Below are 26,599 nucleotides of genomic sequence, written 5' to 3'. Positions count from 1 at the left end.
GGGATTCGGCTAAGAAAAACTGTAAGATCTTAACTCAGCTTTTGATATTTCGAAATGGAAGTTAATTTGCATTCCTAGGATGTAACAGGGGGCTCAACACCATCTGTATGAGATATGAGGAGTTCTGTGACAGTGAACTCCTCCCTCGCAGACCAGAATTAAAGAATATATCATTTCAAATGAAGTCCTGCACTGTTTTTCTCATGCATTTTATGTAGGAACCTCCGCCTCCAGAGCTCGTTTATCACGGCTTTGATAAGAAATGGAAACAAAATCGGCACACATACCAGGCTTTTTGCCAGGTTATCAAAGTTCAAAGGATATTTTCCTACCTGGCCTGAGGAATGGCTACTTTTATTGAAGCTCACAAGTGAATTAATTCTTTTTGTCACTTATCAGAAATGCAGGAAAACTTCACTCCCAGCTGCTTATTTTCATTTCAAATAATCCCTCGTTCGTGTGGAATGCGCAAACTATTCTGGGGCAGAGGAGGGTGAAAACCAATGTATGAGGAGTGTCTGTATTTAGATTAGTGACCTGAAGGAACAGCTCTCAACAAACCTGACTGAAGCCCAGGCTCTGCTGAGGACACATGTATTGCCAGTGCCATCTTGTGTAGAGGAAGGTGTACTGCTGTCACATCAAAAGTGCTGCTGAATTTGTACCATTTTCAATATTTGCTTTTGTTTTTTTAATCATGCTGCATTCCTTTTCCTTAAATCTGTTCTCTCACGATTCTTTGAGATAATTTTTTTTCCTTTGGAGTGGCCTTTTCAAATCCAAACTCAACAACTGGTTGTCAATTTAACTAACTCAATTGCAGCAACAGTGGCCATGACGCTGCAGTCAATAACTCTTTTTCTTTGTAATGTTGCAGTCAGTCTGGTGACCTGATGGTTAAATAAGCTTTCCCTGTTCTGTTCCTGCTACAAGCTGGAGGCACAATAATGTCAGCCGTCATCCTTCAACCTCTCCCGCTGCGAGAGGCAGCATGGCACAGCAGTAAACACTCGCGCTGTCAGTGGCTGCAGGCGACACAGAAATAGTCCTCCTCTCCCAGGACCCGGCTCTCGCTCCATCTTCAGGGTCTCTGACTCACTAACCAAAGGAATATCACAGATGTAACGGCTGCTAGTTGCCTTTCATTATCTTAGTAATCCATAAGAACCTCTGCTTACCATATGGCAGGCGATCAATGAATGACTCAACAGAAAAGCAAGGTGTTTATTAGGATATAATAAAGGGTTATTAGTTGCTTAATTTTTGCGTGTTCAATGTTTTACTCTCATTTCAAATATTTTTCCTCTCTGTAAAAAGCTCGGGAAGATGTTTGCGACAGTGAAGAAGGTTGTGGTGGTTGTAGCTTAACTGACGGCCTTGTTTTTCTGTGTGTGTTTGTTAACCCTATGGCAAAATTGGATTGTGTGGTACACAGCTGTGCATGTGGGTGTAAACAGAGAAAGGCGCAGTAGGCAAACCCTGTTGCCAGACAGCTTCCTAAACACCACCACCCCGAACATACACACACACACACACACTCGCAATCAATCGAAGCCAATGCAACCAGAAACACTCACACAGAGTTCCTTCTTCACACACAAACACATCAACATGCTCTAGAAGAATCAATCCAAGTCAGTGTAACCCTTTTTTCTCACCAACCGCAGCCTAAACACACACATAATTCACTTTGCAAGTGTGGTGACAGACGTAGCTGTCTTCAGCTCTGGGCATGTCACATGCTAATGTATTCATCCACCCACAGTAATAGGAGAAGCAGTACTTTAAGTACAGCCCAATCAGGGTTTGGACTGTTAATGGCTCCAGTCCAGTTTCCTATGGCAGCTTTTACTTTTTCTTCAAATGCCATGCGATCAGACATCCCCTACAGCTGCAATGGTAGAACTGAGTTTTCAAAGCAGCAATTGTTTCACCATCTCCAACAGCAGAAAAACGTGGACTTTAACAGGTATTTGTTTCTGAGTTTAATCCGGTTCAAAAATGTCTTGTGTGACATTTTATCTGCGGCTCACGCAATTTTCAAACCTCTTTGCTTGAAAAAGAAGAAAAGATAAATACAAATAAAATACAGCTGATATCAGGAAAATTTAGGTTTTAATTGGCATAATGACTTTTTCTTAAAAATCTATGCTAAATTCAGCAAAGGAGGCCATCGACAACCCAAGACAAGAGAAGCAACAAAACATAGAGAGTGGACATACCTCAAGATTTCACAGACAACAGTAATTTAAGGAAGAGGCAGAGTAGATTAAGACATCTTGAAGGCAGAAGATTTTTTTAAAAAGGAGCAAGTCTCCACTGAAAGCCTGACAAATCTTAATGTAAATGTAACCCAGTGTAATTACTGATTGTCAAAAATGTGCTTGTCTACTGAAGAAAAAAGCATACATTCTGAGTGTCTGCAGACATGGAGCCCTTTGGCTGATCTGAAGCTGTAAAGTAGCCTTTAACTTTGTGCTGAATTACCAGTGCAGAAGGAGATCAGTACGTCTAAATGTCCTCAGTCCGCAGCGACAGTCTGGCTGGAAATTACAACCAATTTAGCCACAACACCACTCAGGATCAATATGGCTTCATCCCCAACAGGGCTGGGGAGCCAATCGGATTGCTGGCCTGAGAGGTTCTTACCCAAGTGGGACGGCAAATAAAGAAGGCACGGACTCAACTGACCCGAGACTGAGACAGAAGAGAAGAGAGGAGCAGAGACAGGCAAGGAAATGAGCAGAACTTCAAAAAACAGCACTGGTGCCTCCTTTTGCCCAACAAATTAAGAAACTTGAGATAAGATTTCAAAGACATGGTATTGATTGATACATTTGATAGATGATGGAATACACACAACATAATATTCATGAATGCATTGCCTTTACTGCGTTACTGTTGAAAAAAGTAAAGAGGTATGTCCGCTGAACAGTGGGAACACAAAGCACATTCAGTACATATTTAAAATCAGACACAAACAGAGGATATGCACAACAAGAGAATATAACAGTGGAATAATGATGATGCAATGAACACTCGAGTCCAGAACTCAAGACAATACCAAAGCTGGTTATATGGAATGCTATACAAATGAAAAATGTCAATCTTACAAAAAGACAAAACAAATAAGCTTCCTGGCATTATCGTTCATATTCTTTGTATTTTCCCTCAGGTTTACACATGTAAATAGAAAACAAATGTGCCTTTTTATACAGAATTTAGGAATTCACAAAATAAATAAATTTGTTGTGGCCTTAAAATTGAGTCTCAATTCCATATTATATGTATACATATATATATTTATAGATTCATATATATATTCCATTTTATATCAACATGATTTAAACCTTACAGCCTCTGAGGCAGAAGCTGATAAAAATCTGTTTTATCCTGCATATTCGTTCTCTCCATTTGTGCCTCACTATCTTGCTGTGCCTCCAGTCTCCGCCTCTATACAAACAGTTTTGATGTTACACTGTCCTTGGTGGACAGAAAATGCCCATTTCCATAGTAACACAGTGTTTTAAGGCCAGAGCTAACAGATAACGTATGCATACCTACATACTGTATATCAAAATAAATGAATATTAAGTTCTTGAATGTCTAAAAAAAAAAACAAAAAAAAAACAACCTTAGTTTTCGTTCTGTGCACAGGTGTTTCCGACAAAGAGTCTTAAGCTGTTTGAAATTCCCGTAAGGCACTCTTCAATCAAACTCTGATGTGTGTGCATTTGCATCAGATTGGACACACCAGTGACACAACATCCATCCCTCATCCACGGGAGCAGAAACTTGTACGTGGGTGGAGGGAAACGTGCACTTACGCTGTGCGCATCCTCCAATGTCTCAGTTCGTTGCACTGTTTGGCAGTCAGTCTCCATTTTTGGTTTGTTGTGTTCTCCTCTTTAAACATATTAGTCCAATGAGATGTACGGTAAAAAACAACTAACTGGCACATTTGGTAGACAGGGATCCGGGGTTTATCCGATGGCTGCTCTCATAGAAGGGAAGGCATTTTGTGCTTGTGTCTGTGTGTGTGTTAAGCTTCATGTCTACAGTGGATGATCCTAAATCTGAACTGTAATTTCTTAAAAACAACAACTAATCGCTCCCTTGATTTTTAAAATTATTCGCATGGTCACAAAATATGTGAGTAAACAATAAATCCTGAGGCTGAATGACCAACTTTTAAGAGCAACATGCTGCAAGATCCCTCACCTCTGACGTATAATCAGATCATTGTGGTAAGTCTTTGGTCAAAATGGATTCAACAGTTGTTTTTGGTTCAGCTTTGTGTGGAAAGGTTCCGCAGCCTTAAGCCTCTGCAGGTTCTGTTTTTATCTGGATAAAGTTTGCAGGCAACTGAACAGACAGGGGCAGCTCCTGCAGGCCTTTGATTCCCTGCTCAGGCTGCAGGGACATTTCCCCACGCACCTCGAGCTCTTCCACAGGGGTCAGACCCTCACTGGGGCTGCGGCTCTGGGAGGAATGTCCATTAGTCATAGATTCAGTTGCAGAACCCAGGCCATGGCTTTGACTGGTATCAATGATAACAGTCCTGTACTGCAGCTCCGCCTCTCCTGCCTCCATCCCTCCTTTTTCGAATGTGTGTGCTGCCAAAGATATATCAGCGTTCACCATCGACTGAAAGTAGCTGGGGTCCAGCATCTCCTCTTTGACCTGCAGCTCACAGAGGTCGCTGGATTTCAGCACAGTGGCTATTACAGTGCCAGGCTGCTGCGCCACCATGGTCTGCCCACTGGTGGTGTTGATGGTGACAAGGCGAGGGAGACCATTGAAGCTGGAGGTGGCGGAACTAATGACTCCTGGAGGGGAGGTGCAGGAGGAGGCAGAGGAGGAAATGGCACAGGAGCCCAGACTGGTGACCAGAAGCTGCTGCGGGTGGCCGTCCTGCAGGCTGTTGGCCCCACCTGCTAGAGAAGCTGTCTGGATGGTGAGCACGTCTTTACCACCTGATGTGGTGGAGGGCATGGTGTGGAGAATAACTCGAGGAGGGGAGGAGTGGCTCGAATCCCCGTTGGCCAGAACAGTTAGAGGAACAGACTGCAGAGAGCCAGAGGATGTCAGCACCATAGGTACAGATGTTGGAGAGCTGATGGTCCTGAAGAAACAAAAATAACTGAAGATGTACTCGAGACTTGATGTAATTCATTATTCAGTCTGCATCTTTGAAAATATAGACAAGGCTTGTTTCTAATGGACCCCTACTGAGAAGTTAACCAAAATACTGCTATGATGCCAAACAGCAGAACTAATGTCCTTATTAATATAACAAATGACACAGCTATCACTACCGCTGAAATTATTATTATTCTCTACAATTCCTAACTGCAGACAATGTTGAACAGCTCAGAAAAATGTCACTGCCTATTCATACCACAAAATACCAACTAAATGTTATAATAACAAGAAAAAAAAGGTTAAACATTATAAAAATTGTAAATGCACCAATTACTCCTAAGCTACTGGCTTTGTAATATCTGTGTTCATCTTGTGATATTCACGTGTAACAATTCACTTCATCTCAAAATCTAAAAACATGACATTTTGTAAATATAAGGTTTCAAAATGGAAGAATATTTTTTTACAATATGCCAATAAGAAAAGGTATTTAATTTAGTCATCTTTTGCCAATTTCAGGGATAAGTGCATTGATATTTTAGTGTGTATTAATAACATAAAGCCTTTTTATGTGTTTTATGTCTTTTTGAACTCCTGAAGTTATTATATCTACAGTGGAGGCATCTATTCGATGCTGTTCTTTTTTAGACAATACTGATATTGATATTTTACAGTTTAAATTTTTGCTCTAAATAAAGACATCACTATCACATTTTGATGTTCCAAGACACAAAAATTGGTGGTATAGATTGCTTACAGACATATTCTGACATTTTGGCATAGACTCTTATATGATTTCTTGCTGAAACTCTGACAAGAAGATCAATACGACTCTCATAACTGCATAGTTTATGTAGGGCTACAGCCAGCAGCTTGGTGACAGGGTTTATCATGAACAATAAGCGGTTGCTTTGCCTTTAAGTGAGCCTTTTCTACACATCTAAACTATACTAATGTATACATTATGGCTAATTTGCTTAATTAACACAATAATCTGAGAAGAAGAAATGGAACTATTTCTAGGCTGGGTGACCTAGTAGAGTGACTTTATTGAGTCTTTTCGTCACTGACATGTTGCCAGGCAACCTGAAAACTAGCTGCTGGCAGTAGCTATATTCATCATACACGCAGGCATCAGAGTGATGTCAATCTTCTCATCTAAAATTTGACTGGAAAGCATTGATATGATTGGAAAACTTTACAATTGGACAGTGGAGGATGTTTCCTAGTGGATTTTCTAGCATTTTCTGGTATAATGAAATAAAAACGGAACTATTCTTCAGATAATATCCCTCTAAAAATGCCTCAGATAAACCTCAGAGAGGAAAGCTCTTGAAAATCTCCTACCTCATAGCTTGTGCTGTATCTAGGACACCCGATCCATGGTTGTCTTGCAACATATGAAGGAGCTGCTCAGCCTGTTCACCATTAACCTCGTGGTACAGACACTCATCAATGGGCTCTTTCTTCATCTGTCTCACTGACACTTGATGATGACCATGAGCTCTTCCGTGCCCTTTAGACCCTCCGCGGACCACAGACCGCCCGTTGGCAGATCTCTGGTTTCCATAGGCAGCGTTGGAATCAGAGCCCGCGTCTTCATCCTCAATCACCACCAGATCAGCTGGCATCTCCTTAAACTGATAGACGAGTCGCTGCCCCTCCACTTTAGCCAGGATACCTCTCTGGTAGTAGTACCTAGGGGATGAAGTTGGTAAGGGGATGTTGAACACATTATAGTTATTGTGATCATTCAAATATTAGAAACCGCATGAAATTTTCTAAATTGCCATTCTAGTGTGTTAATGCGAACATATCTGTGGAATCGTGTCTTCAAGGTTAAGCGCTAAATGAGAGCTTGTGTGAATGATAATGGCACTTTGGAAAATGCTGCTCATTGGTATGTTACCCTTACCTGAGAGCCCTCCCCATGGTCTCATAGTTCATGTCGGGCTTATTCTTGTGTTTGCCCCACAGCTTTGAAACAGCCTTGGAGTCCACCAGCTTAAAGATGCCTTTTTCGCGCTGTGTCCACTTAATGTATTTGGGACAGGTGTTTTTATCCTGCAGTAAAGCCAGAAGGAATTCCCACAGGTAGATTGTGTTGCCTGGAAATTGAGAGGGGGGTTGAATAGCAGTTTTAAAATTCAGGTACATTAGACTCGTATTGTAAGGCCTTTGAGCTATGCTATTGAGATCTATAATTAATTTCGCAGTTCAGCGTACATATGAAAGCCATGGGTTTCAGAAGAAACTGTTCTTTTCCTATAGCTACTGTTGTGTCAGTTGTGTATGTGCATGTGGGCCTTGGAAGGAAATGAATTATACCAAGCCTTGGAGTAGATTACTCTAATTTGTGAGACACTTTGGCCAGCAGTGGTTAAAAACAGCAACACTCCCTGTAGTCATTTGAATCCCAGACACCGTGACAGGGTGATGTATATGTATGCAGCTGAACCTGCCGTCCCCAGCCCCATCCTCTTTGTGTCACACTGAATGGTGCAATGAGGGTCCATATACAGCATCACTACTCTGCTTCTATCAGTAGAGCATCAGTGTGCCCTCCAGCCTGCAATCACTTCTGTTTCTCTGTGAAACACAGCACTCCGAGATCCCCTCATCCATTAACTCTCCCAGACTTCACCCTGCTGGACTGCAGGGATTGAGCACTGCTGTTTGCACGGTCCGAAGGAGGGAAAAAAGGCGCATGCGAGAGGAAGAGAGACCTTGATTCTTACTGGCTCATTACAGAAAAAAGGACGAGTTAGGGAGCCTTACCTTTGCCCTCTTTGCTCTTCTTCCTGAGTGGCAGATTAGGTGCAGTGATAGGGGAGCAGGGACGCACTGCCCGCGGCTTTCGCACTGTGATTCAAATTGAGAGGTAGCATGTTATAAGGTGGAAGGCCACAATGAAATCATCTAATTACCTACTATACTGAATTTTTAATGAGAGAATATTTCTATGGTCCGACAAAGAGAAGGAAAGCTGCATCACCTTTGGTTTTTTTCTGAGGTTTTAAGGAACACTTTGGAGGAATCTCATCCATGGATGAAGTGTCCTCGTCCAGGGACACATCAAGGGCAACATTGTCCATCTGGTCAGGTCTCAGTGGGGCGTATGTAAGGTCAGACTCCAGCAGAGTGCTGTAGGTGTGAACTACACATGAAAAAAACAGAGCAGATATACCCATGTAACATCATAAAAGAACATAACCTGAATGTATTGTGTTGGATCAAATATGACATTTGTGTCACTGTTTTACACACAGTAGAACTAAAAAGATGCAAATGAACTCACTCATTCGCTTCTCATCCAAAATATTGTTTGGCGACTCCATGTTAAGAAGAGCTGCTGCTGCCTCGTTTGTCTCCATGGTGTCCTCTGCTCCTGAAACTGTTGTTTCTGTTCACCAGATGATAACAAATTCATTCATAAAGAAATGTGTGCAAATCAATACAATAGAAGTATAGAATAGAAAAATGCTTTATTCGATAATCCTGAAAATTGTGGAATTTAGTCCGCCTAGGTCTGCCAAATACATCTGACTGGTTAGCACAATTCCAAGTCTCTGTTCTGTGTTGCATTAATTGAGATCAAAAGGAAGTAATGATCAGGTTCACTTGTGCCAAGGTTAGTTTGCAAAAACAAGACTTTTTATTTCAAGTAGTAAAAACAGTGATTACAGTATTTAACATATATAAATGTCCACTATTTTCAAGAAGTTCCCTAGAAAGACCAAAGAATGTTACTAATTCAAAAAAGCTCAGTTTCAAGTCAAGTCAAAGGAGAAAACAAACTGTATGTAGTGTTTAATCAGGTAAATTAGTCATCACAGACTAAACACTATGCAGAACAAGGTAATGATTAACTACAGCTGTTTACTGGATGTGTATCACCTGAACATGTTGTGAATCTGACTAGAATTTCAATTTCTAGGCTTCTAGAAATTGTGATTTCCAATAGATTTATTGGCTGCAGAAATCCACAATCAAAGTAAGTTAATGTTACCGAGTTCCGATTCTTTCAAACAACTGTAATAATAGTTACCTGAGAGGTCCACTCCTCCTGTCAACATCGATGGTTCCACCATGATGCCATTAGTCACCTCGTCGGACTCAAGACCTGAGTATACCTGCAACAGATCGGCTGTAGGCACCTGCTCAACAATGACCGCTGGGAATACTGATGGATCGTCCAGCTGGGCAGAGAGAAAACATATACACACATCAAGTAAGAATGAGATTTTGTTACACGGCTGTTGAAGCATATATGTATATATATGCAGTAAAAACACCATTCATTCCGACATTATGCGTCATAAATGCAAGATAATAACCCCACATAACATGGGATTAATACTGTGACCCGATTTGGTCTGTTATTATAATTTCCTAAATAAATATATAAATATTTCAGATTCATTCTCAATTTCAGCTAATGTGCAGGCACGTAGAAGGGAGGGGAGCTCATTTCTGTGGTGTTGCAGCAGTCCATAGGGACCTGCTGAAGAAGACAGGAACCAGCTGTTTGATCTGGCCTACTTCTCCTGAGTAGTTAATCTCTTATGCTCAGAAATTATATAAACCCAAATTAATGTTAATGGATCAGATATGAGTTGTAGCTGAGCACCTTCTTCATCATGATTTGGGGATTCAAACTCTCATTTCAGGCTTAGCACAGCTGATGCAGGGAGGAGCGAGGGGACTGAGGAATTACAAGATGATGAGCTCTTTAAACACAGACCGTGTCAAGAATGGTCACTGGGTGCTTGGTTCGTGACTAAAACTTTTGAAAACATGACAGCTGGAAAACATATGGCATGGGATACAGAGCCAGCTCTTATTCAGTATTCATCAACTTAAAGTAAAATTTTAATGTTTTGCAATTTCTTCTTCTCTCTGAGTGAGTAAATGAAAAGTTCATTTCAGGTATTCATTTCAGACAACTGGCCACCAGCAGAGGGCAGCACATTACACTTCATAGGTGTACTGAGATCATTCCTCATCCTGTGTCAGTGCCAAGCGGCTAATGCAACTCTTCTGGTAATTTGAGGAATGAAATCTGAATGTGGGATGTGTCCGAACCTCCATGACACAGATAAAGACATTTCTGATTTAATGTTCATCTGACTGACAATGATTCCACTTGTCAGGTAGACAGCAAGTTAAAAACGTGTGAAACGCTGTCCTTAATGGAAAAAGAGCAGTAAAAAGAAATCTGTCCACACAAAAGCAGTACTCTTGTCGCATGATGCTCTGTTGACTGGACAAGAGGCCACTGAGTTGAGTCACAAAACTCTCACATCCAAAATGCACTAAAAGCTATTAAGAATGAAAATCTAAATAAGTATCCTTTCACCTCTTTTAATATACAACGCTAAAGCACTTTACTTCAGTTTTACACAAATAATGTGAATCAATGAAAATGACATTCTTACAATGATGACCTGATTTAAGAGGGAATAACATAGACAAAAAGGTGCTGTAGGAGGAAGAGGAATAAAGGCTTATCTGTCTCTTTTTACACAAGTGTTCATTGTTGGTTTGGACCTCGGGGGCAGACCAGGTGCCCGGGCCTTGAGCTGGGGGGTGGGAGGAGGGGGTATTCAAGTGCATAGCTTTATACCCATTTCTGCTACACTTTAACCAGGAAACTAACAGACCAGCTCGTTATTTGTACAATGTGTGAAATGGTCAGGCCTCGGAAGCAGCTCTAACAGTAATTATTCTACGTATTGTTTAGTAAGTAGCGTATATACTGTAAATAATTAAGGTGTTTACGAGTCTATGGAGGGATGGGTCTACATGTTTGAAGATCAAAAACACACAGCTTGTGGCATCTCAACAGCAAGACCAATGAGGCCTCCTGGGGCTAATAAAATCCCTGAGTTTTGCTTTGACTACAAACACTATCAGGGCCTCTCTGACATACACCGAATGTTTTTTGTAAATCAGAATCTTTGCGAGACACTATCAGATAGCCAGACACTGAGGCTACCGCATTTACTTCGGAGGTATTAAATGTTGTTTGCTGTCCTTGAGTGAGAGTCATGTGTGTGCGTGTCAGTAGATAAAGGCATTTTGACTATTGGTCTGCTGAGCTCCTGAAACTGCTGCACTTCCCACCGCCTCCCATTAAATGCGATGAGATTGAATCCCACAGAGTTTGCTGACAGAGCACGAGACATGTGAAGTTGCTGTCTCCGCTGTTGTTTTGATCTTAAATGGATTCCACTTCTGCTGGGAGCACCTCAGGCTTGTCTTGCATTGTCAAGCTTTGAACTAAATAGTGACTTAACTATTTGAAAAGCATGGTTCAATGTGCTTGCCTATGAAACAAAGAGGTTTGGGTAAAAGTTTGAAAATTGTGAAGGTGGAACAGTTACCCAACATGTACCATGGACCATGTCAAACATTATGTGTATTTTAACTACTTCTTCCACTTTATTGACTTGAATAGTGTTTCTAGGAGGGAAACAGGAGCGATAAAAGTCAGGCTGATTTGCATTTCTGAGTTCCCCATTCTGCCTTTGAAAGCAACAGCATCTGTGCAGGCTGTTCCCCCACAAGCCACTCTCTTCTGCTTTACCTGCTCAGCCACAATGGAGTTCAACTGTCAGTACACTTTCAATATCCTCACTGCGATACTTCAGAAACTGAACCCACCCATTAACTGATAAATACCATCACATTTTAAAGCGGGTTGTTTACCTAAAAGCCACATATCTTTGCTACTGTAGCATAAATATGCAAAGACTGTTCCTTTCATATCTTTGTCAGATTAAAATAACAAGTTTGCATGGCGACCAGAACTTGGCGGTGTTGAAAATAACAAAGCTCAAATTTATCCTGACATCATCAAATTATACAGTTAAGAAAGCTACTTATTGACTTAAAATCCAATATACCAGAGCTAATCATTACAGAAGCTATGGTATTTATTGTGGCCAGAATAAAATCCTTAAAATTCTCTGCAGAAGCCAAATGGCGCTGTAGTGGTGCAGTATAGTGTTGTTCTTTTCAGGGGTTTAACCATGACTAGGTAAATAGGAGCAAACTGCTTGCATAACAGGCTGAGTGAGTGTAACATGGAACAGAACTGTGGGACTGGAACAATGCAAGACCTTTGAGTTGAATGATCCCCATCCCTTCCAAACAGGTACATAACTGGTCTGTCAGGTTAGGCCTGACGCAGTGCTATTCAAGGATCCAGTAACAACCCGTCACTCTAGATACACACATACAGATAACAGCACACATAAACACACATACATCTGCCCTTATAAATCAGCCTGCTCTACAGGATTCAGACCCAGGTGTGGGGACCAGATAACTGCACACCTGATCGGGTAACGGCAAGACACACAGGCACAGGTTCAGATCGTATAAACACACATCAACCTTTGTGCCATAAAAGCATTCATGCCCGAGCCCCACCCGTTCCCTCCCACGCACCCTAACCTCACTGCAGGTTTTTCAATCTTTCCATGTCTGTGTTCCCAGCAGCCCACACTCTCCCTCCCAGACCTCCTCTCTGCCCCATCCTCCTCCCAGCCTGATGTCAGAGGTAAAGATCACGGGCTAATCCTAATCCCGTGGACGTGTTGTATACACAAGTTTGTTTTGAAAAGTAATAGAATGTAGTTACATTTAAAAAAAAAAAGAAAAAAAAGAAACAAATATTTTAAAAAGGTTCAAACATGGTTTCTCAAGTGTGACGGATACCTGATTGATTTCATCCATCCCGTTGCTGGCAAATTCAAACACCAGATCACTGGGCTGTACTGCAGTCGTCATGGCAGTGGAGTTCAGAGGGCAAAGAGCAGACTAAAATATCCCCACTGTGGCTTCTCCTCCTCTATCTCTGCTTCACTCAGTTTCCCCCCACAAAATGGCCTCTGTGTTGTCCTGTTTTCTGATCTGGGCAGTCAGAGCTGCGAGAGAGAGACAGCTAGCCGGGTTTCAGGGGAGTGCTGTGGCCCAGGTGGGAGCAGCCTCGTCCCTCTCTGACACAGAGGCTGGGCCCCGCTGCGCCTGGAGCATCTACACCTGCCAGAGGGACAGAGAGAGAAATAGGGGCTAAGGTCAGCAGACATATTAGATCAGTTAAATTTCACTGACAAGAGGCAGCTAGAAGCAGAAATAGTCTTTCTGAGGTTTAAAAAACCTAGTTAGATCTGCACGTTTTCAGAAATAACACAGTTATATGGGTTATGTCTATTTTTTATCTTTGATGCAGAAAAGACGAAGAAGAAATCAGATTAGGGGCCGATACCAGTCCCCCTGCGTGACAAACCATAGCAGGTAATTCACAAAGCAAGTCAAAACCAAGCACAGTAACTACTATCAGAACACCAGTTTACTGCTGGTTCAAAAGTCAATGACAGTATAATTGTGTTCTTACAAGCACGATGAAGATGTTTTATCCTGTGCAGTTAATTTTTAGTAGAATTAACCCAAAGAACCCACAATACAATTGCCTCTTGATTTAGAAATTTCAGGCATTAAACGGTAATAATGTGGAGTACAATACTAAATTGAACAATCAAAACAAGCAAGAACGGCTGCAACAAATTATTTTCATAATCGGTTGATCTGTCAATATCTTTCTGTTGGTGTAGAAAACAGCAGAAAACACACAATCAAGAAGGAGAATATTTAACTGTACATCAGCGAATAGCTCGCTTTACCACATGAACAATCCGAAACAATATCGAGAACCTTACATTTCATGAACGGTTCAAACTTTTTATCCTTTAAATTTCTATTCTTTTTTTTTTCCTTACATTTTACAAAAAAAAAAAAAAAAAAAGAAAAACTACAACATGGAAATAAAAAATGAAATGTACATGTTCAGTCGACAATAAGGGAAAGTGTGGTGTAGTCATTCAGGTCTCCTGCGAGTCCTGAAGTGAAGACAAAATCTCCCTCATAAATGATCTTCTATGCTGTCTGACGATCACTGAGCAGGCACTCAAATGAGTCTCAGACATTGTGATTAGTCTTTTAACTCCACAGAGCAATCAGTTTTGATCATTTTTCTTTAATAATTTACGAAATTATCCTAATTCTAATCAGGGATCCTGCCACAGCGTACCATGACATCCTCAGCACAGTTACATACAGCATACTGCATCGCGCCATGATTACAGCATGACCTGGCCACCACACCACTGTCCCTGTCCTAATAACACATGCACGGGAGCAGAATGGAGTTATTGGCTGAAGTACGCCTGGCACCACGACTGTGTGAGAAAATGTTTACTACATTCTGCTGATTCCAACTTTGTCTGTCTGAAATCATCACATACGTGAGCGTAGCTGAATTCACTGCACAGACGTTGTCTTAAAGTTGACTGAATGGTGATTCTGTCAGATGATGTGGTTACAAAAAGCAGGATTTTATTAGCGCACAGTGACACATAGTCTTAAAGACTTATAGTCTTTGTTTGTCTAGTTTTGAGAAGCTCAATTTTGTATGGTTTTGGTCGGTGTAAGATGTTTACAGGAATTTTAAAAGTCTGGCTTTAGTTGTACTGACACGATACTTTTTTTCTAAAGACAAGTAAACATGCTAAGTGTTAACTGCAAAAACTCAGTCTTGATTCAGGTAATTTTATACATATTGTCTATGCCCCTTTTCCCCTTTATTGTCTATTAAACTATCACCATCTAAGTAGTTCTAAAAAGGCCTCGGTGCACAGCTCATTCTGATTTAATCACTGATGCTTCTCATTTCATAACTATCTGACCGTGACTGGGAGACACCCCCCTGCATACCACCTAAGATCATAAGGCTCAGGGGTCTGATATTTTAATCACATGAGCGGGTGCTGGGGTGGAGGTGGTCTAACTCAACCCTCCCTCTTCACACAGACACACATACAGATGAAAGATCACTAGTCTGATTATGCTCTGGAAGCCCCTCTGTGCTGACCCTCAGGGAGTTACTCTGATCACAGGCAGTGGGGGGTGGTGCTGGTGGGTTCACACTTGTTAGTGTGTGCGTATGTGATGATATGCGCCCCAACAACCTGATACCCAGAGGCAGGTTTTGGGCATGTTGGAAAGGAGGGGCTGATTTTGGGATGGAGAACAAACAGATTAGGAGATCCAGGGGCTGCACACTCCCACCTTCTTCTTTTCCAGAGACCAAAGAGCTAGCAGGAGCAGAGAAGTCAGATGGCGATGTTTGGTACACCCCACCTCCAACACTCACACTCCCTGTCTTTCCCACTACTGAAGGGTGGAGCTTATTTGCTTTGAAATGCCTGTGTGATATTCGAAGATGCATACTGATTTCATTTCGAAGGGAGTGTAACAGAAGAGGAGGTGATGGAAGATTTTTGCAGCTTGTGGAGTATACGTAACCAATTTTGTGATACTTTTCCTATTTGCTGAGAGTCTAGACACAATAGAAACATGTGGCTATAGTCTGACAAGTAAAATTTGGGAGGAGAAAAGAGAGCCAGGGAAATTTAATCTGAAGGCTAGTGTTTCACTCCACTCAATCTTGCTGTCTGTGCTGGGCAGCGTCCCTGCCCACCTCTGCCAGAGTTAGTTGATGCTCCCATATGTTTGGAGCTCAATGTCCAGGTCTGCTTGGCATGTTTGTGTCGAGCACTGTGCATTTCCAGGCTCATGCACAAAAGATGAAAAATGCTGAAATGGTTTCCAAATTGAGGAAGATGTAGCTTTAAATCATGTTTTGAGAAAACGGTGGGTGGTTGATGCGTGCTTGCCTGCTAAATGACTCTCCACTTGCAGTTTCCAATGGAACACACACATACACATTTACAGCAGATGATTTGAGCTACAGTGCATTAACTGGTTATTAGATGTCCAGAAACTGAGAGTTAGCAAATCAGCAAGAGTCCAAATAAAAATATTTCTGCCATTCTCCTCTCCAACTTTCTGTGTTTATGTCCTGTCTTGTATCAGACTCTGTCAGTAGCATGTGTGAGTTTCTGTGTCCGTCCCATAAGTGCTGCATTGATCAGGATGGCTCAGTTGGCATGGTGCTAACAGCAGACAGGGCTAAAAGAGAGCCAGCTATTAGTCAGATGCAGCCTGCACATTATCCACAAGCACATGACAACAGCTGCCTTGTCCCAGCACCGAGGGCAGGGTTGTAAGAGCATAAACTACGTCATAAAGAGGAGGAGAACAGTGAAGGGAGGGATTTTACAGAGATCTTAGTGAATGCTTAATAGTCCACAGAGCAAATAGACTGCCAGTGACACGTTCTGGGTGGGGCCCTCTTTTGACAGACTGGAGTATTTTAGTGCGGTTACCAGGAGGGGCGTCGCAGTGAGGCCTACAGCATGAAATACTCAACTGTAGTGTCCTGTGATGAAATCCAACCAAACACAAGTGTTTCATATCATCCTTCATATGTTTCTTTGCATTTGTCTCTGATCAAAACAATTCAAAGCAGACAAGTTTTAAAACAATAGGATATTTAAACTACATGATTATCTCATTAAACACTGTAAATCAGCATTAATTATCTGGCAGACATATAGGTCATTATGGTGTCAATGTCAGCACACAGTTATCCTTTCACATCCATATGACAAAAATGCCATTCATCTGGAGATTTACTCTTTCCCAGTTGAAGAGAGATGCTTGTCTCTGTCTCCACGTTTATCTGTCTGCTTCTACAGAAAGGGCCCACTTACATTTTTGCTGAAAACAGCTGCACCTTGCACAACAGTACAGTGAAATTGTGGGCCAAACCAGCAGCTTTTACATTATGCATTGTCATCTGACTCTTGTTAAGTGTAGTTAAAAGAATGTAATCAAAATTATTCAATTTCACTTGGTAACAAACTCCACGGGCATCTGTGGACTCATAACAACATTCAGCAGAGGAACAACTAATTCTTTTTTTCATTGTTATTCAGTTCAATTATTACATCTTTGCTTAATCAACAGGCTATTAAACACAAAATATAATTTGGAAATTTGGTTGTGCCTGACTAACTCACTAAAAACCACCTTTATTAAGTTTATTACTATAAAAGACCATGAAAGCCATAAATGGTTGTAATCTTTAGAGGCTGGACCCTGGAGATTTTTTGGGGGCATTTTGGATTTAATTATACATATGCAATTATTACATAATGCAATATGACAGCCAAAACCATTGGCTACAGCCTTAAGTTATCATTACAGTACATTCAAATAATACATCAATATGGAGAGCTGATAGTGATGTCAACAAACGTCATAAGATCCTTTACATCAATCAGCTCTCAGTGATTGTCATTGTCATACATGGCGGCCTGATGTGGTGCAGACTGAGAATGAGTAAGAAGCAAACACTGGCAAACCCATACAGCATGGTGACTGCCAGACGCAATAACAGCCAATTAGAGTCAGGATTCATGAACAAATGGAGCATTCCCAGAAGGCCCCACTTCCCCCGCTTTAGTCTCTTCAGCTGAGCTCATTGTTGACCATGAAAGGAGGTAATTTAAGCCAATTGAATGACTATGCAATGACTCACCCCACATGTGGTGAGTGCAAACATTGTGAGATGCAAGAAAAAGGACCAGGCAAACTTTACTTATCAGCCATTCCCAGCTCAGGTTACAAAAATACCGGTTGGCTCAGGTGACTGATTGTTCTGCAGTGTACTGATTTGGCTTAAAAACAACAGCCACAAAACTTGAATATCCCTAAATGCTGGTTTCGGGGAGTGAGTGGTGGCCCGGGTAAGTGAAAACTTTTCCCACACCGGTAGAGATACACGGGTATCTCTACCTGGTAGAGCATATACGTCACAGGTGCAGTGTCAAACAGAAATAAACCAAGAGTCTCTAAGCACACTAAACACCTTCCAACATATTAAAAACGAATAAAAACTGTGATCTTGCCATCTACAAAGGTTGGGTGACATTTCATTGCCAATACCAACACATTTTTGCCTTTGAATCCTAAAAAAGATTTCTGCTTCACGGTGAAACACTGACATGGATGTCAGAACATTCACAGGGTTGGCTGCAGCATTTTATGAAATATTTGTCAGAGTGCTGTTTGTGCAGGATCCTCTAGGTTCCTGTAAAGGAAATGACTCAGTGATATGAGGCTCAGGCTCATTCCTGGACCTCTGTGATAGCCCATGCGGGCATCAAGGGATCCTGATCATCATTTCTGGACAGCAGTTCCCTATTGTTTTACCCAACTGTAATTAAATTCCCCCCGGTTTATAACAATAGTGCTTCTTTAGTGCCAAGGAAAATTGCTCAAACACCACAGTTTTGAATAAAACATGGCTTGAATTAAACCATTAAATCAACAATTTGTCTGTGTGCGTTCTTCACTTTAAGAAAGCACAATGAATTAAAGCAGAGCTGTTTAATTAAAGCAAAGTTACAGAGCTGAAAAAGTGTTCGGTGTCTCAACAGTTAAGGAGTTGCATCAATGGCAGACAAAAACCTGACAAAAACTTCACAGATGTGGTTTTTCATGATTGCTGCAGTCACATGTCAGCAACATAAAAACTGTTTTGTATACAGTATTTTTTGTGTATTCCACATTTTACTCACCACCTAGTATTGCACAATACAGCATGTCTCACCACGCTTAAAACTCAGCTTTACTGTGTTGAATAAAGGAGTGCTTTCACAGCACTTCCCAGAGGCCACACCATGCGTGCGGCGAAGAAATGGCAGAAATGGGTACAGAGGCAGCCACAGACTCTGGCTCAGAGCATGCAGCTGCAGAGCACAAGGCATCAGAAACGGAGACAACTCTGCTTCTGAGGCAGCCTGTATTACACTAGGAGGCAATAGGCCCCGCTGTGCCAGGGCCAAAGAGAAAAACGTCACCTCGAGCACAGGCTTTCAAAAAGAGAATGGAATTTAATCTCATCTCATGCAAACCTTGTACTTTTCCATTCAGGCTTCAGTCTCTGGAAGAGGCAACCATGCCCTCCTGTCCTGTCACAGCATTTTTTGGTGTCGCCCAACATTCCACATGTTATAAAATCAGGCATTTTATGGAATGTTAGACAATAGCTTAAACAGACTAACATGCTTTAGAGGTCAGGGGTGAAAGCTCAGTTGCATCCGCGGGGACTACAGTTCAGAATTTTCCTCAATGACCATATTCTACTTCTCTTTTTGGTCATGCTTTATACCAGTATGTAAAAAGACATGTTTACCTCTGACATTATAATACAGGTTTATATTTCGCCTACATTGTCTAACATTTGGGGACATAGGCTACTGGACTGTCCTGTTAAAAGGTAAAGAACTGAAATGACAGCCACAGCAGTAGTGACATATTTTAAAAGTGGATGAAAAAGGACAAAAAAAAAAACCACCCACAAACTGACCTGTGAATTTGAAATTCACAGGAACAGCATCACTGAGCAGTGGGTTTATGCTGCTTCCTGTCTGTTAAACCACACTCAGAAGAAAAATTCTTCCTCTATGTAAGAGCGGAAAGTTCTCAACTCCCCCTCCTTCCTTCTCAGACAACATGCTATTACTCTAAAGATACACCGGTAGCATTTCCTATATGAATTACACTGATACTTGATCCATCTGCAAGAGTGACATACAATGCAAAATTGATTACGAGCGTATTATTTTTTAAATGATGACAAAGTATAGTCCATCAGTTGTTTTTTAGCTTGTAGACTTGCAGGAAAAAAATGAAGAAAAGTTGTTTGATTGGATTTACAAGAGTCATAAAATCAATATATGTTCAATTTTTTGCGGGCTGATTATGCACTTCCAAGATATGATCTGCAGATGAGAAACCACTGACTTTTTTTTCTCACCCTCTGACATTTAGCCTGCTATGCTCATGCAGTTTAAAGATAGTGACGTATTCAAATGGCTGACAAGGGCCCTCAGGGCCACACCTGCCATTTTAAGACAACTCCTGACCACAATGCTGACACAAGGCGTGCAGCAACACACAGCAGAACTAACATACAGATACATAAGCCCAATTTGGCCCCATGAATCATTTTCAAATAAATTCTCAGAACAAACTACACATTTCCTGTCACTTAGTGTTCACTAGGTGTGTGTGAATGGAGTAATCCGGAAACCTTTCATTGGTTCCTTCAAAGTGCATTTAAGTCCAAGTCATCAACAATAAAACTTTTTTTCCTCATCTCCGCTCAGCTCAATATAACCTAAAATCAGGCTTAGAAATGTGCACACGTGAAACACAATTCAAACGCATAAAGTGTCAGTAAATTTAATCTCCACTACGTTAATGCTGTGAAAACTTTGCATTGCCACAGAAAGCATGTTTGAAGCTTAACAGATGCAAACTACCGCCAGCAGCCTATTTCTAAAAATGTGGCAACAGGCCACATGTCACAGATAGAACGAACCACTGAAGTTGTGAAAACAGGACAGGAAATTGCAGCAAAGTCTCAGAAAAGACAACTGCACCCTAAAGCATCACAGTTTGGTGTGCTGTGCGCTACTCTGATGTCCACAAAGCTGTCGCAGTTTCATCAAAGTATCTGATGTTGTCAGTAAGACTGGAGTTAAGACTATGTGCGTATGTAGTGCAGAAAGAACCATCCTTTTAAAATGACTGACCCCTCGGCAACATTAGCAGCAATGATGTCAAAATCTGTCTGAAGTAGGAGCTCTTCCAGCTGAGATAGTCTGCCTCCTGTGATGTGACATTTTAACAGGTGAAACCTCAGTCAGGGCAGGATAAAAAAAGATGTGAAGCCTGCCATGACAAGAAAAAACAAAATGTAACTGGCTCAGACAAACCCAGTCCTTTGCTCTATAAGGTTCTATATTCACATGTGGCTGTCTATTCAAGGCCAAAGTGTTGGCTAAACTACTAACAAATGATAACACTCCCTGCTCTTTAAATCTTTAATCCTTCAAATTTGCTCTAACCACACCTCAGACTGAGATATGGTACATGCGGAGAATAGTGATAGCATTCATTGTTATTGATAAACCAAATTTATATGCTTAGTAATATCACTGGACACTGTATCAACAATATCTTCATATGGTTCAGGTGAACAGGAGTGCTGCAGGAGTTTTAAGAATCCACTTAATGTCACTCAATTTCGCATGACATCCTAAGCTCATGCCCCTTTAACTTTTTAAATAAATAACACGATCCATCCTTCAAAAGCAGACAGAAGCATAGCAAACCAAATCCAACCCTGTTGGTAGTAACATTACCACCATTTTGTTCAATCATGTCTGAATGTGGCATTTTCGACAGGACCTATATCAGTAACCTGCCAAGCAGTTGTATGGAGCATTGCTCCTTTTTGCCTCTCTCGGCTCTCCACTCTGTTACATGATTCAAAAATCAAAAATGATTCCAAGCAGAAAACACAAAAGGAAAAACACCATGCAAGTCTGTGCATGTGAGTCAGTTGCATCTCACTGCCCTGCTCATACGTTCTTTGCTAACATGTTTGAAATGTTTTGACCCAACTCCTTTCATTTTGGCTGTTGTGTGGAACCCATTTGCTGCATGGCTAGACAGGAAAAGCTCATTTCTCTATTTTAACAAACAGTAAAATTATACATGTAGAGGAGGCTAGAGCTAGAGTGATGATTTTTTTCTTTTTAAATAGTTGACAAAAAAAATTCTGAAAAGTGTATATAGTCTCCCATATAGACTCTTTTCTAACGAGGAAGTTATTTTAAAAACAGCAATACAGTACCTTCATACTCACTTTCCCAGAGTATTACGTGTTTACATTCATACCAATACTAACATGTCACAGCACAGGAATACTGGCAGCAACAAGAGAGGATATCTTACCCAGAAAAACACCAGCAGTGTACTCTCAACCAAGATTTAACAAAAACAGGATGAAACCCCTAATTCTGTCACTACTACCCGATACAATCAATCACATTGTGCAATACTTATAGCTTATGGTATGAGCTTTGTCAAAATACTTTCTACATTGCCTGATAGCACACTACAATGTGAATGCTTAGATGGAGCACAGAAATGTCAGAACTCCGAGTCTGAGTCATGGCTGAACAGGCGACCCGGCTGTTGCAGAGGAGACTGCATACCAAACAAGTCTGAGCACACGCATGCTGATGTGTCCACCCACAACCAGGCATGTGGTAGTATGTTACAAGGTACACACCTTTAGATGGAACAGAGTCAGACAGAGATCAGATAATCTCAGTAGTCTCTGTCTTGTTGTATAGTTTGTGTCCAGCTCTTCTGTAGAAAGTGTGCCTGTTGGCATTATTTCTTACAGAGGGTGTTAGATAAGACACATCTGTAGCTCAGCTAGCTCAGCTTAGGCTAAATTGTGAAAACAAGGGAAAATAACTAGCCTGTAGATAAGTTAACACCAAGCCACCATTAAACTTTGCCTCGTTTTTCAACATTTTCGCACAAATTAGACAAGTGACATGTTCATTTCTGAGTTTTAGAGGTGTAAGAAGATGTAGTTTCTTACGTCTGAGCAGAGCCAGACTAGGTGTTGCCCCAAAGCTTTTTATGCTAAACCAAGCTAACTGCTTTCAAGCTAGGCTTCTTATTTTTCCCACTGACAAGTCAGCGTTCTCAATCTGCTCATCCTATGTATGGATAAAAAGGCAAAAAAAAAAGTGTTTAAAAATGTTTTTGTTTTCCGATTTAAAAGTGTTTTCCTGTTTTCGTTTACAGGATGTCCTGCTGCTTCTTTTATGGTGTATTCATCCCAATGGTTCCTTTGTGATACATTTAAAACACATTACAATTCTCTGTTTCAGGAGAGTTTTTAAGATTTCTGCAGATTATGTTTCGGTTTGATAGGTAGTAACAACTTAATCATTTCTTTCCATCTGATCCCTCGTAAACCCAATCATAGAGGACCACTAACACTGAGACAGCTTAGCTTCTTTAAGACAGCTTATCTGATTTCACACAACCGGGTACTGGGTCAGTGTGGTATAAGGTGTCACTGGCCAATGTTTCTATCTAATCTTCAAGCCAGTAAACGTGTGCTCCGTTCCAGGATCTAAGGAGTGAAGGGCAGAGTCTTTGCATTTCAACATGCTCGGTGCCCACTTTAAGTACAAACTGAAAGAAATAAAAACTAATAAGCTATGTGGGTTCCCTAACACACGTAAACTACAACTTCTGGAGCTATGACTGCGAGTGTTGTGGGGGATGCATGTTTTCTGAATTACAACATTACTTTTACTTCTAACATTTTAGCTCCCTCCATATGCCTTTTTATACAAATTTGTCTGATCTGTACTTCACCACTACAAATATTACAATGAGGATTACTCATTAAAGCCAACCTATCTAATCTATTTCCTATAACCAGCAGCAACACAGATCAAACAAAGGTTTATTTAATCTACATTGGAGAAGAGTTTGAAACCTGTGCAGGAAGCAGAAGAACAATTTTCTTACATGGGTCAATATTTGAGAAAGCTTTATGAAATACACTTGTTTATGACTGTCAGGCCATGAGGAAGGTACTGCAGGGGTGCAGGAGATGAGGACAATAGAGAGAGAAGTGCTCGACAGGTTTATGTAACAAATTGAACATGCCTTTTCACAATATTAAGGATCTGTAATTATCAAACGTGAGAACAAAAAGTACAAACAAAGCGGGATAATAATGGCTCCAAAACTAAAAGTTCCCTTTAATGCTACTTTGAATGAAGAGGCCTGACAATTAGTCTCCCGAGGGGCCGGGGTTATGTTGTTCTGATGAGAATCACAATGCAAAAACGCAAAGGTAAACAAGGAGTGGCTGTTGCTTAGTAACACACAGTGGGAGAGGGCTAGTAAAGCAGGCCCTGTCATACGGGAAAGAGAGAGCAGGTGGGCCTCATTCAGCTCAGAAAAGACCGGGCGTGTATGGAAGGACAGGTTGAGGACGTAGCATACTGTGACAAGCCCCCAAAAAGTAAATTGTAAGAAATGTTTAAGCATTTGCATTGTCAAAAACATTGTCATACACTTAAAAAACACGTGATACTACTGTACCAACATCACCGAAACTATTCCCATGTTTCCCAACTCAAGAAATACGCCAAACAACCTGTAAAACATGTTACTTTAATGATTTCCTTTTCAAAAACAAACAACTTGCCATATGTCAACTGAGCTAGCCAGAGCTGGCTTATTATTCCAATACAATATGCTGAGCTAAGCTAACTGGCTGCAAAAAACAAACAAGAGTGAATAATGAATTTTTCATTTTATTATCATGTAAAACAGCGACCAAGAAATAACAACTTGCAGTGCAGTTTCTATGTTTTTCTCTTGAAAGTCAGACTGATCAAGATTTACTGTCAAATCATTCATTTCTGCACGCAGCACTGTATTTAAGCACCGACATAAAGGCTCAGCACGGATGCACAGTGTTTATCATAATTGTGTCTACCACACCATATCATGACGCAGATGAACAAAAAGGGCGCCATAATGCTTCTAAATGATTATTTGAGGCCTACTTGATGCTTAATTAAATGCCTGCAAGTCTCATCTGGTCATCAAGGGTAACACACAGAAGAAAAGTGATGAGAAGATAGAAGTGACATTCATATTGAATGAAAGCAGAGTACCGGGAAAAGGGGCTTAAGGACAAAAATAAATAAACAAACGGATAAACTTTAATACCAGCTTCATTAAGTGAGTCCTCTTCACTCATACATTTTGTAGGTTATTTGAGTTATCGTGGGCATGACTGGATTTCCATGAGAGACTGCTGCTGAGGCTTCCAGACACAGACACCACTGCAGCTGGGTGTCTGGGACCAAAGCCTCAGAAAACCATGTGGGAAATCAATTTCACTCTGTGCCTTGGTCGGAATGCCTATTTGTACCAAGTGATCTAACATGATGTTTAAATCAGCATGAGAGTTGGCAAGAGACACAAGCTAAAACTTTTTTCATGTCAGTTTTATGTGCACACGCATCTCACAGTGGGGAGCAGATCTCAGCCCGATGTTACCTCATGCAGGGTGGAACCCCTATGACAGGAAAGAACAACATTGTGCCTTGAATGTGCTTTCAGGCCACTGCATTATGCACTGCTAAAAATATATGGCTGTCAGCTAAAAAAAAAAAAGAAAGAAGAAGTCCAAAATACATCAGATTTCTGTGTTTATGGTCACAAATGACTGCATTTCAACTAAGACGGAGACCAGCAGAATGTAATGGAATTTTTTATGATGCTCTGCTCGCTGCTTTTGCTTCCACCCATACAAACACTGTGAGCAACTTCTATGATAGATAAACTTTTATCAAGATCCATTTATTATCATGATTTCCATACAGTTCACTATATGGAGCTCTATAACTCACTTTACTAAATGTTAAATGTACCTGATACACACAATACATAGTTTTATGAACTGCATGCTACTTTAAAGGGCATATCATTTCTTAAGAGTTCTGTGCTGCCATATGGAAGTTTATAATTCCCTTTTTTAACTGTTCACCAGATTATCTCCTGAACAAACAAGAAGAGCCAAATTATTAATTTCAGCAAATACATTGGAAGAAGAAGTACAGAAAATCCTCAGATTAACAAACTATTAGAACCACAACGTTACAAGTATTTTTTGTGCTTTAAGATCATCATGAGTCTCCATGAGTCTGCACACCTGCATTTTTGTTCTTTTATTGTTTGAATCTGAAAATAACTCCTAGTTTCTAAAGATGCCAAATGAATCTGGCCGATTTAAATGTACATTTCGTCCCTCAGAATGGGGCAGAAAACTTTACTTTATTTAGTTTTTACCTTCATATGCGGTTGAGTTGATGTATTTAGTGACGTTCCAGCACCGAGCATGACACACAGTGTTGCAGCGAGACACAGCAGCCATGTTAGGAGGAGACAGACTATCTGACCAACATGGTACATTACATAACTAGGAGACTTATCAAAAGGCGTGACCTGATACTCCACATACTAACTCGGGCGCTCATTTTCTTTAACCCTTGTTGGTCTTAAAACATAATGCTGTTGTCTTTTACCTATTTCAGCCAGGTGGGTGTTATCATGCACCTGCCTTCTCCTTCTAAGACCTTAACAAATATGGCCTGGGAGCTGGCATCTTTCGCAGTTCCAGGTGGATTTCAGGTGGTGTTAATGTAAAACATTTAAGTGAACATTTGAGTCTTCATCCAAGTCTTTATGTGACATTAAATGGCACTGAGTGCATTCAAAGTTGTCACTATAGATCCTTCACCAATGTCTAAGAAAAACATTTCTAAGAGACAAAAGTCACACAGCCATATTTTAGGGTAATGTTGCATAATTATACGAGTTAATATAACTGGCGCTGCCGTAAATGCATTTGTCTTTTACATGTAGGCTGAAGCATTCATGTGAGTACTACTTTCTTTTTCTTTTTAACTGATTTTAATATAATCACTGACTCTGACCTCCTTTCTTTGGTATGCTCAATATCATTGTGGTAATTTCTGTCAAGCGATCAAAAGATCAAAGCTATAGGTAT

At 40.8% G+C, this 26,599-nt stretch overlaps 1 protein-coding gene across 2 annotated transcripts in view; it reads right to left on the bottom strand.

The window, feature by feature from the left end:
- Positions 1-2,098: 2,098 nt before the first annotated feature.
- elf1 (E74-like ETS transcription factor 1) overlaps positions 2,099-26,599 on the bottom strand; it is a 38,665-nt gene continuing 14,164 nt past the window's right edge. For both annotated transcript variants that reach the window (XM_075481753.1, XM_075481751.1), the window contains exons 2-9: positions 12,871-13,194; positions 9,194-9,344; positions 8,444-8,548; positions 8,141-8,302; positions 7,924-8,007; positions 7,061-7,253; positions 6,493-6,843; positions 2,099-5,125 (exon numbers count right to left, since the gene is read on the bottom strand). In XM_075481753.1, the coding sequence (XP_075337868.1) occupies positions 4,318-5,125; positions 6,493-6,843; positions 7,061-7,253; positions 7,924-8,007; positions 8,141-8,302; positions 8,444-8,548; positions 9,194-9,344; positions 12,871-12,942 (1,926 nt within the window). In that variant the 5' untranslated portion in view covers positions 12,943-13,194 and the 3' untranslated portion in view covers positions 2,099-4,317. The remainder of the gene's footprint in view (positions 5,126-6,492; positions 6,844-7,060; positions 7,254-7,923; positions 8,008-8,140; positions 8,303-8,443; positions 8,549-9,193; positions 9,345-12,870; positions 13,195-26,599) is intronic.

The sequence above is a fragment of the Odontesthes bonariensis genome, chromosome 13 (genome assembly GCF_027942865.1).
Source record: "Odontesthes bonariensis isolate fOdoBon6 chromosome 13, fOdoBon6.hap1, whole genome shotgun sequence".
Lineage (NCBI taxonomy): Eukaryota > Metazoa > Chordata > Actinopteri > Atheriniformes > Atherinopsidae > Odontesthes > Odontesthes bonariensis.
Note: the sequence above shows the minus strand (reverse complement) of the source record. Positions and strands in the feature narration are given on the sequence as shown.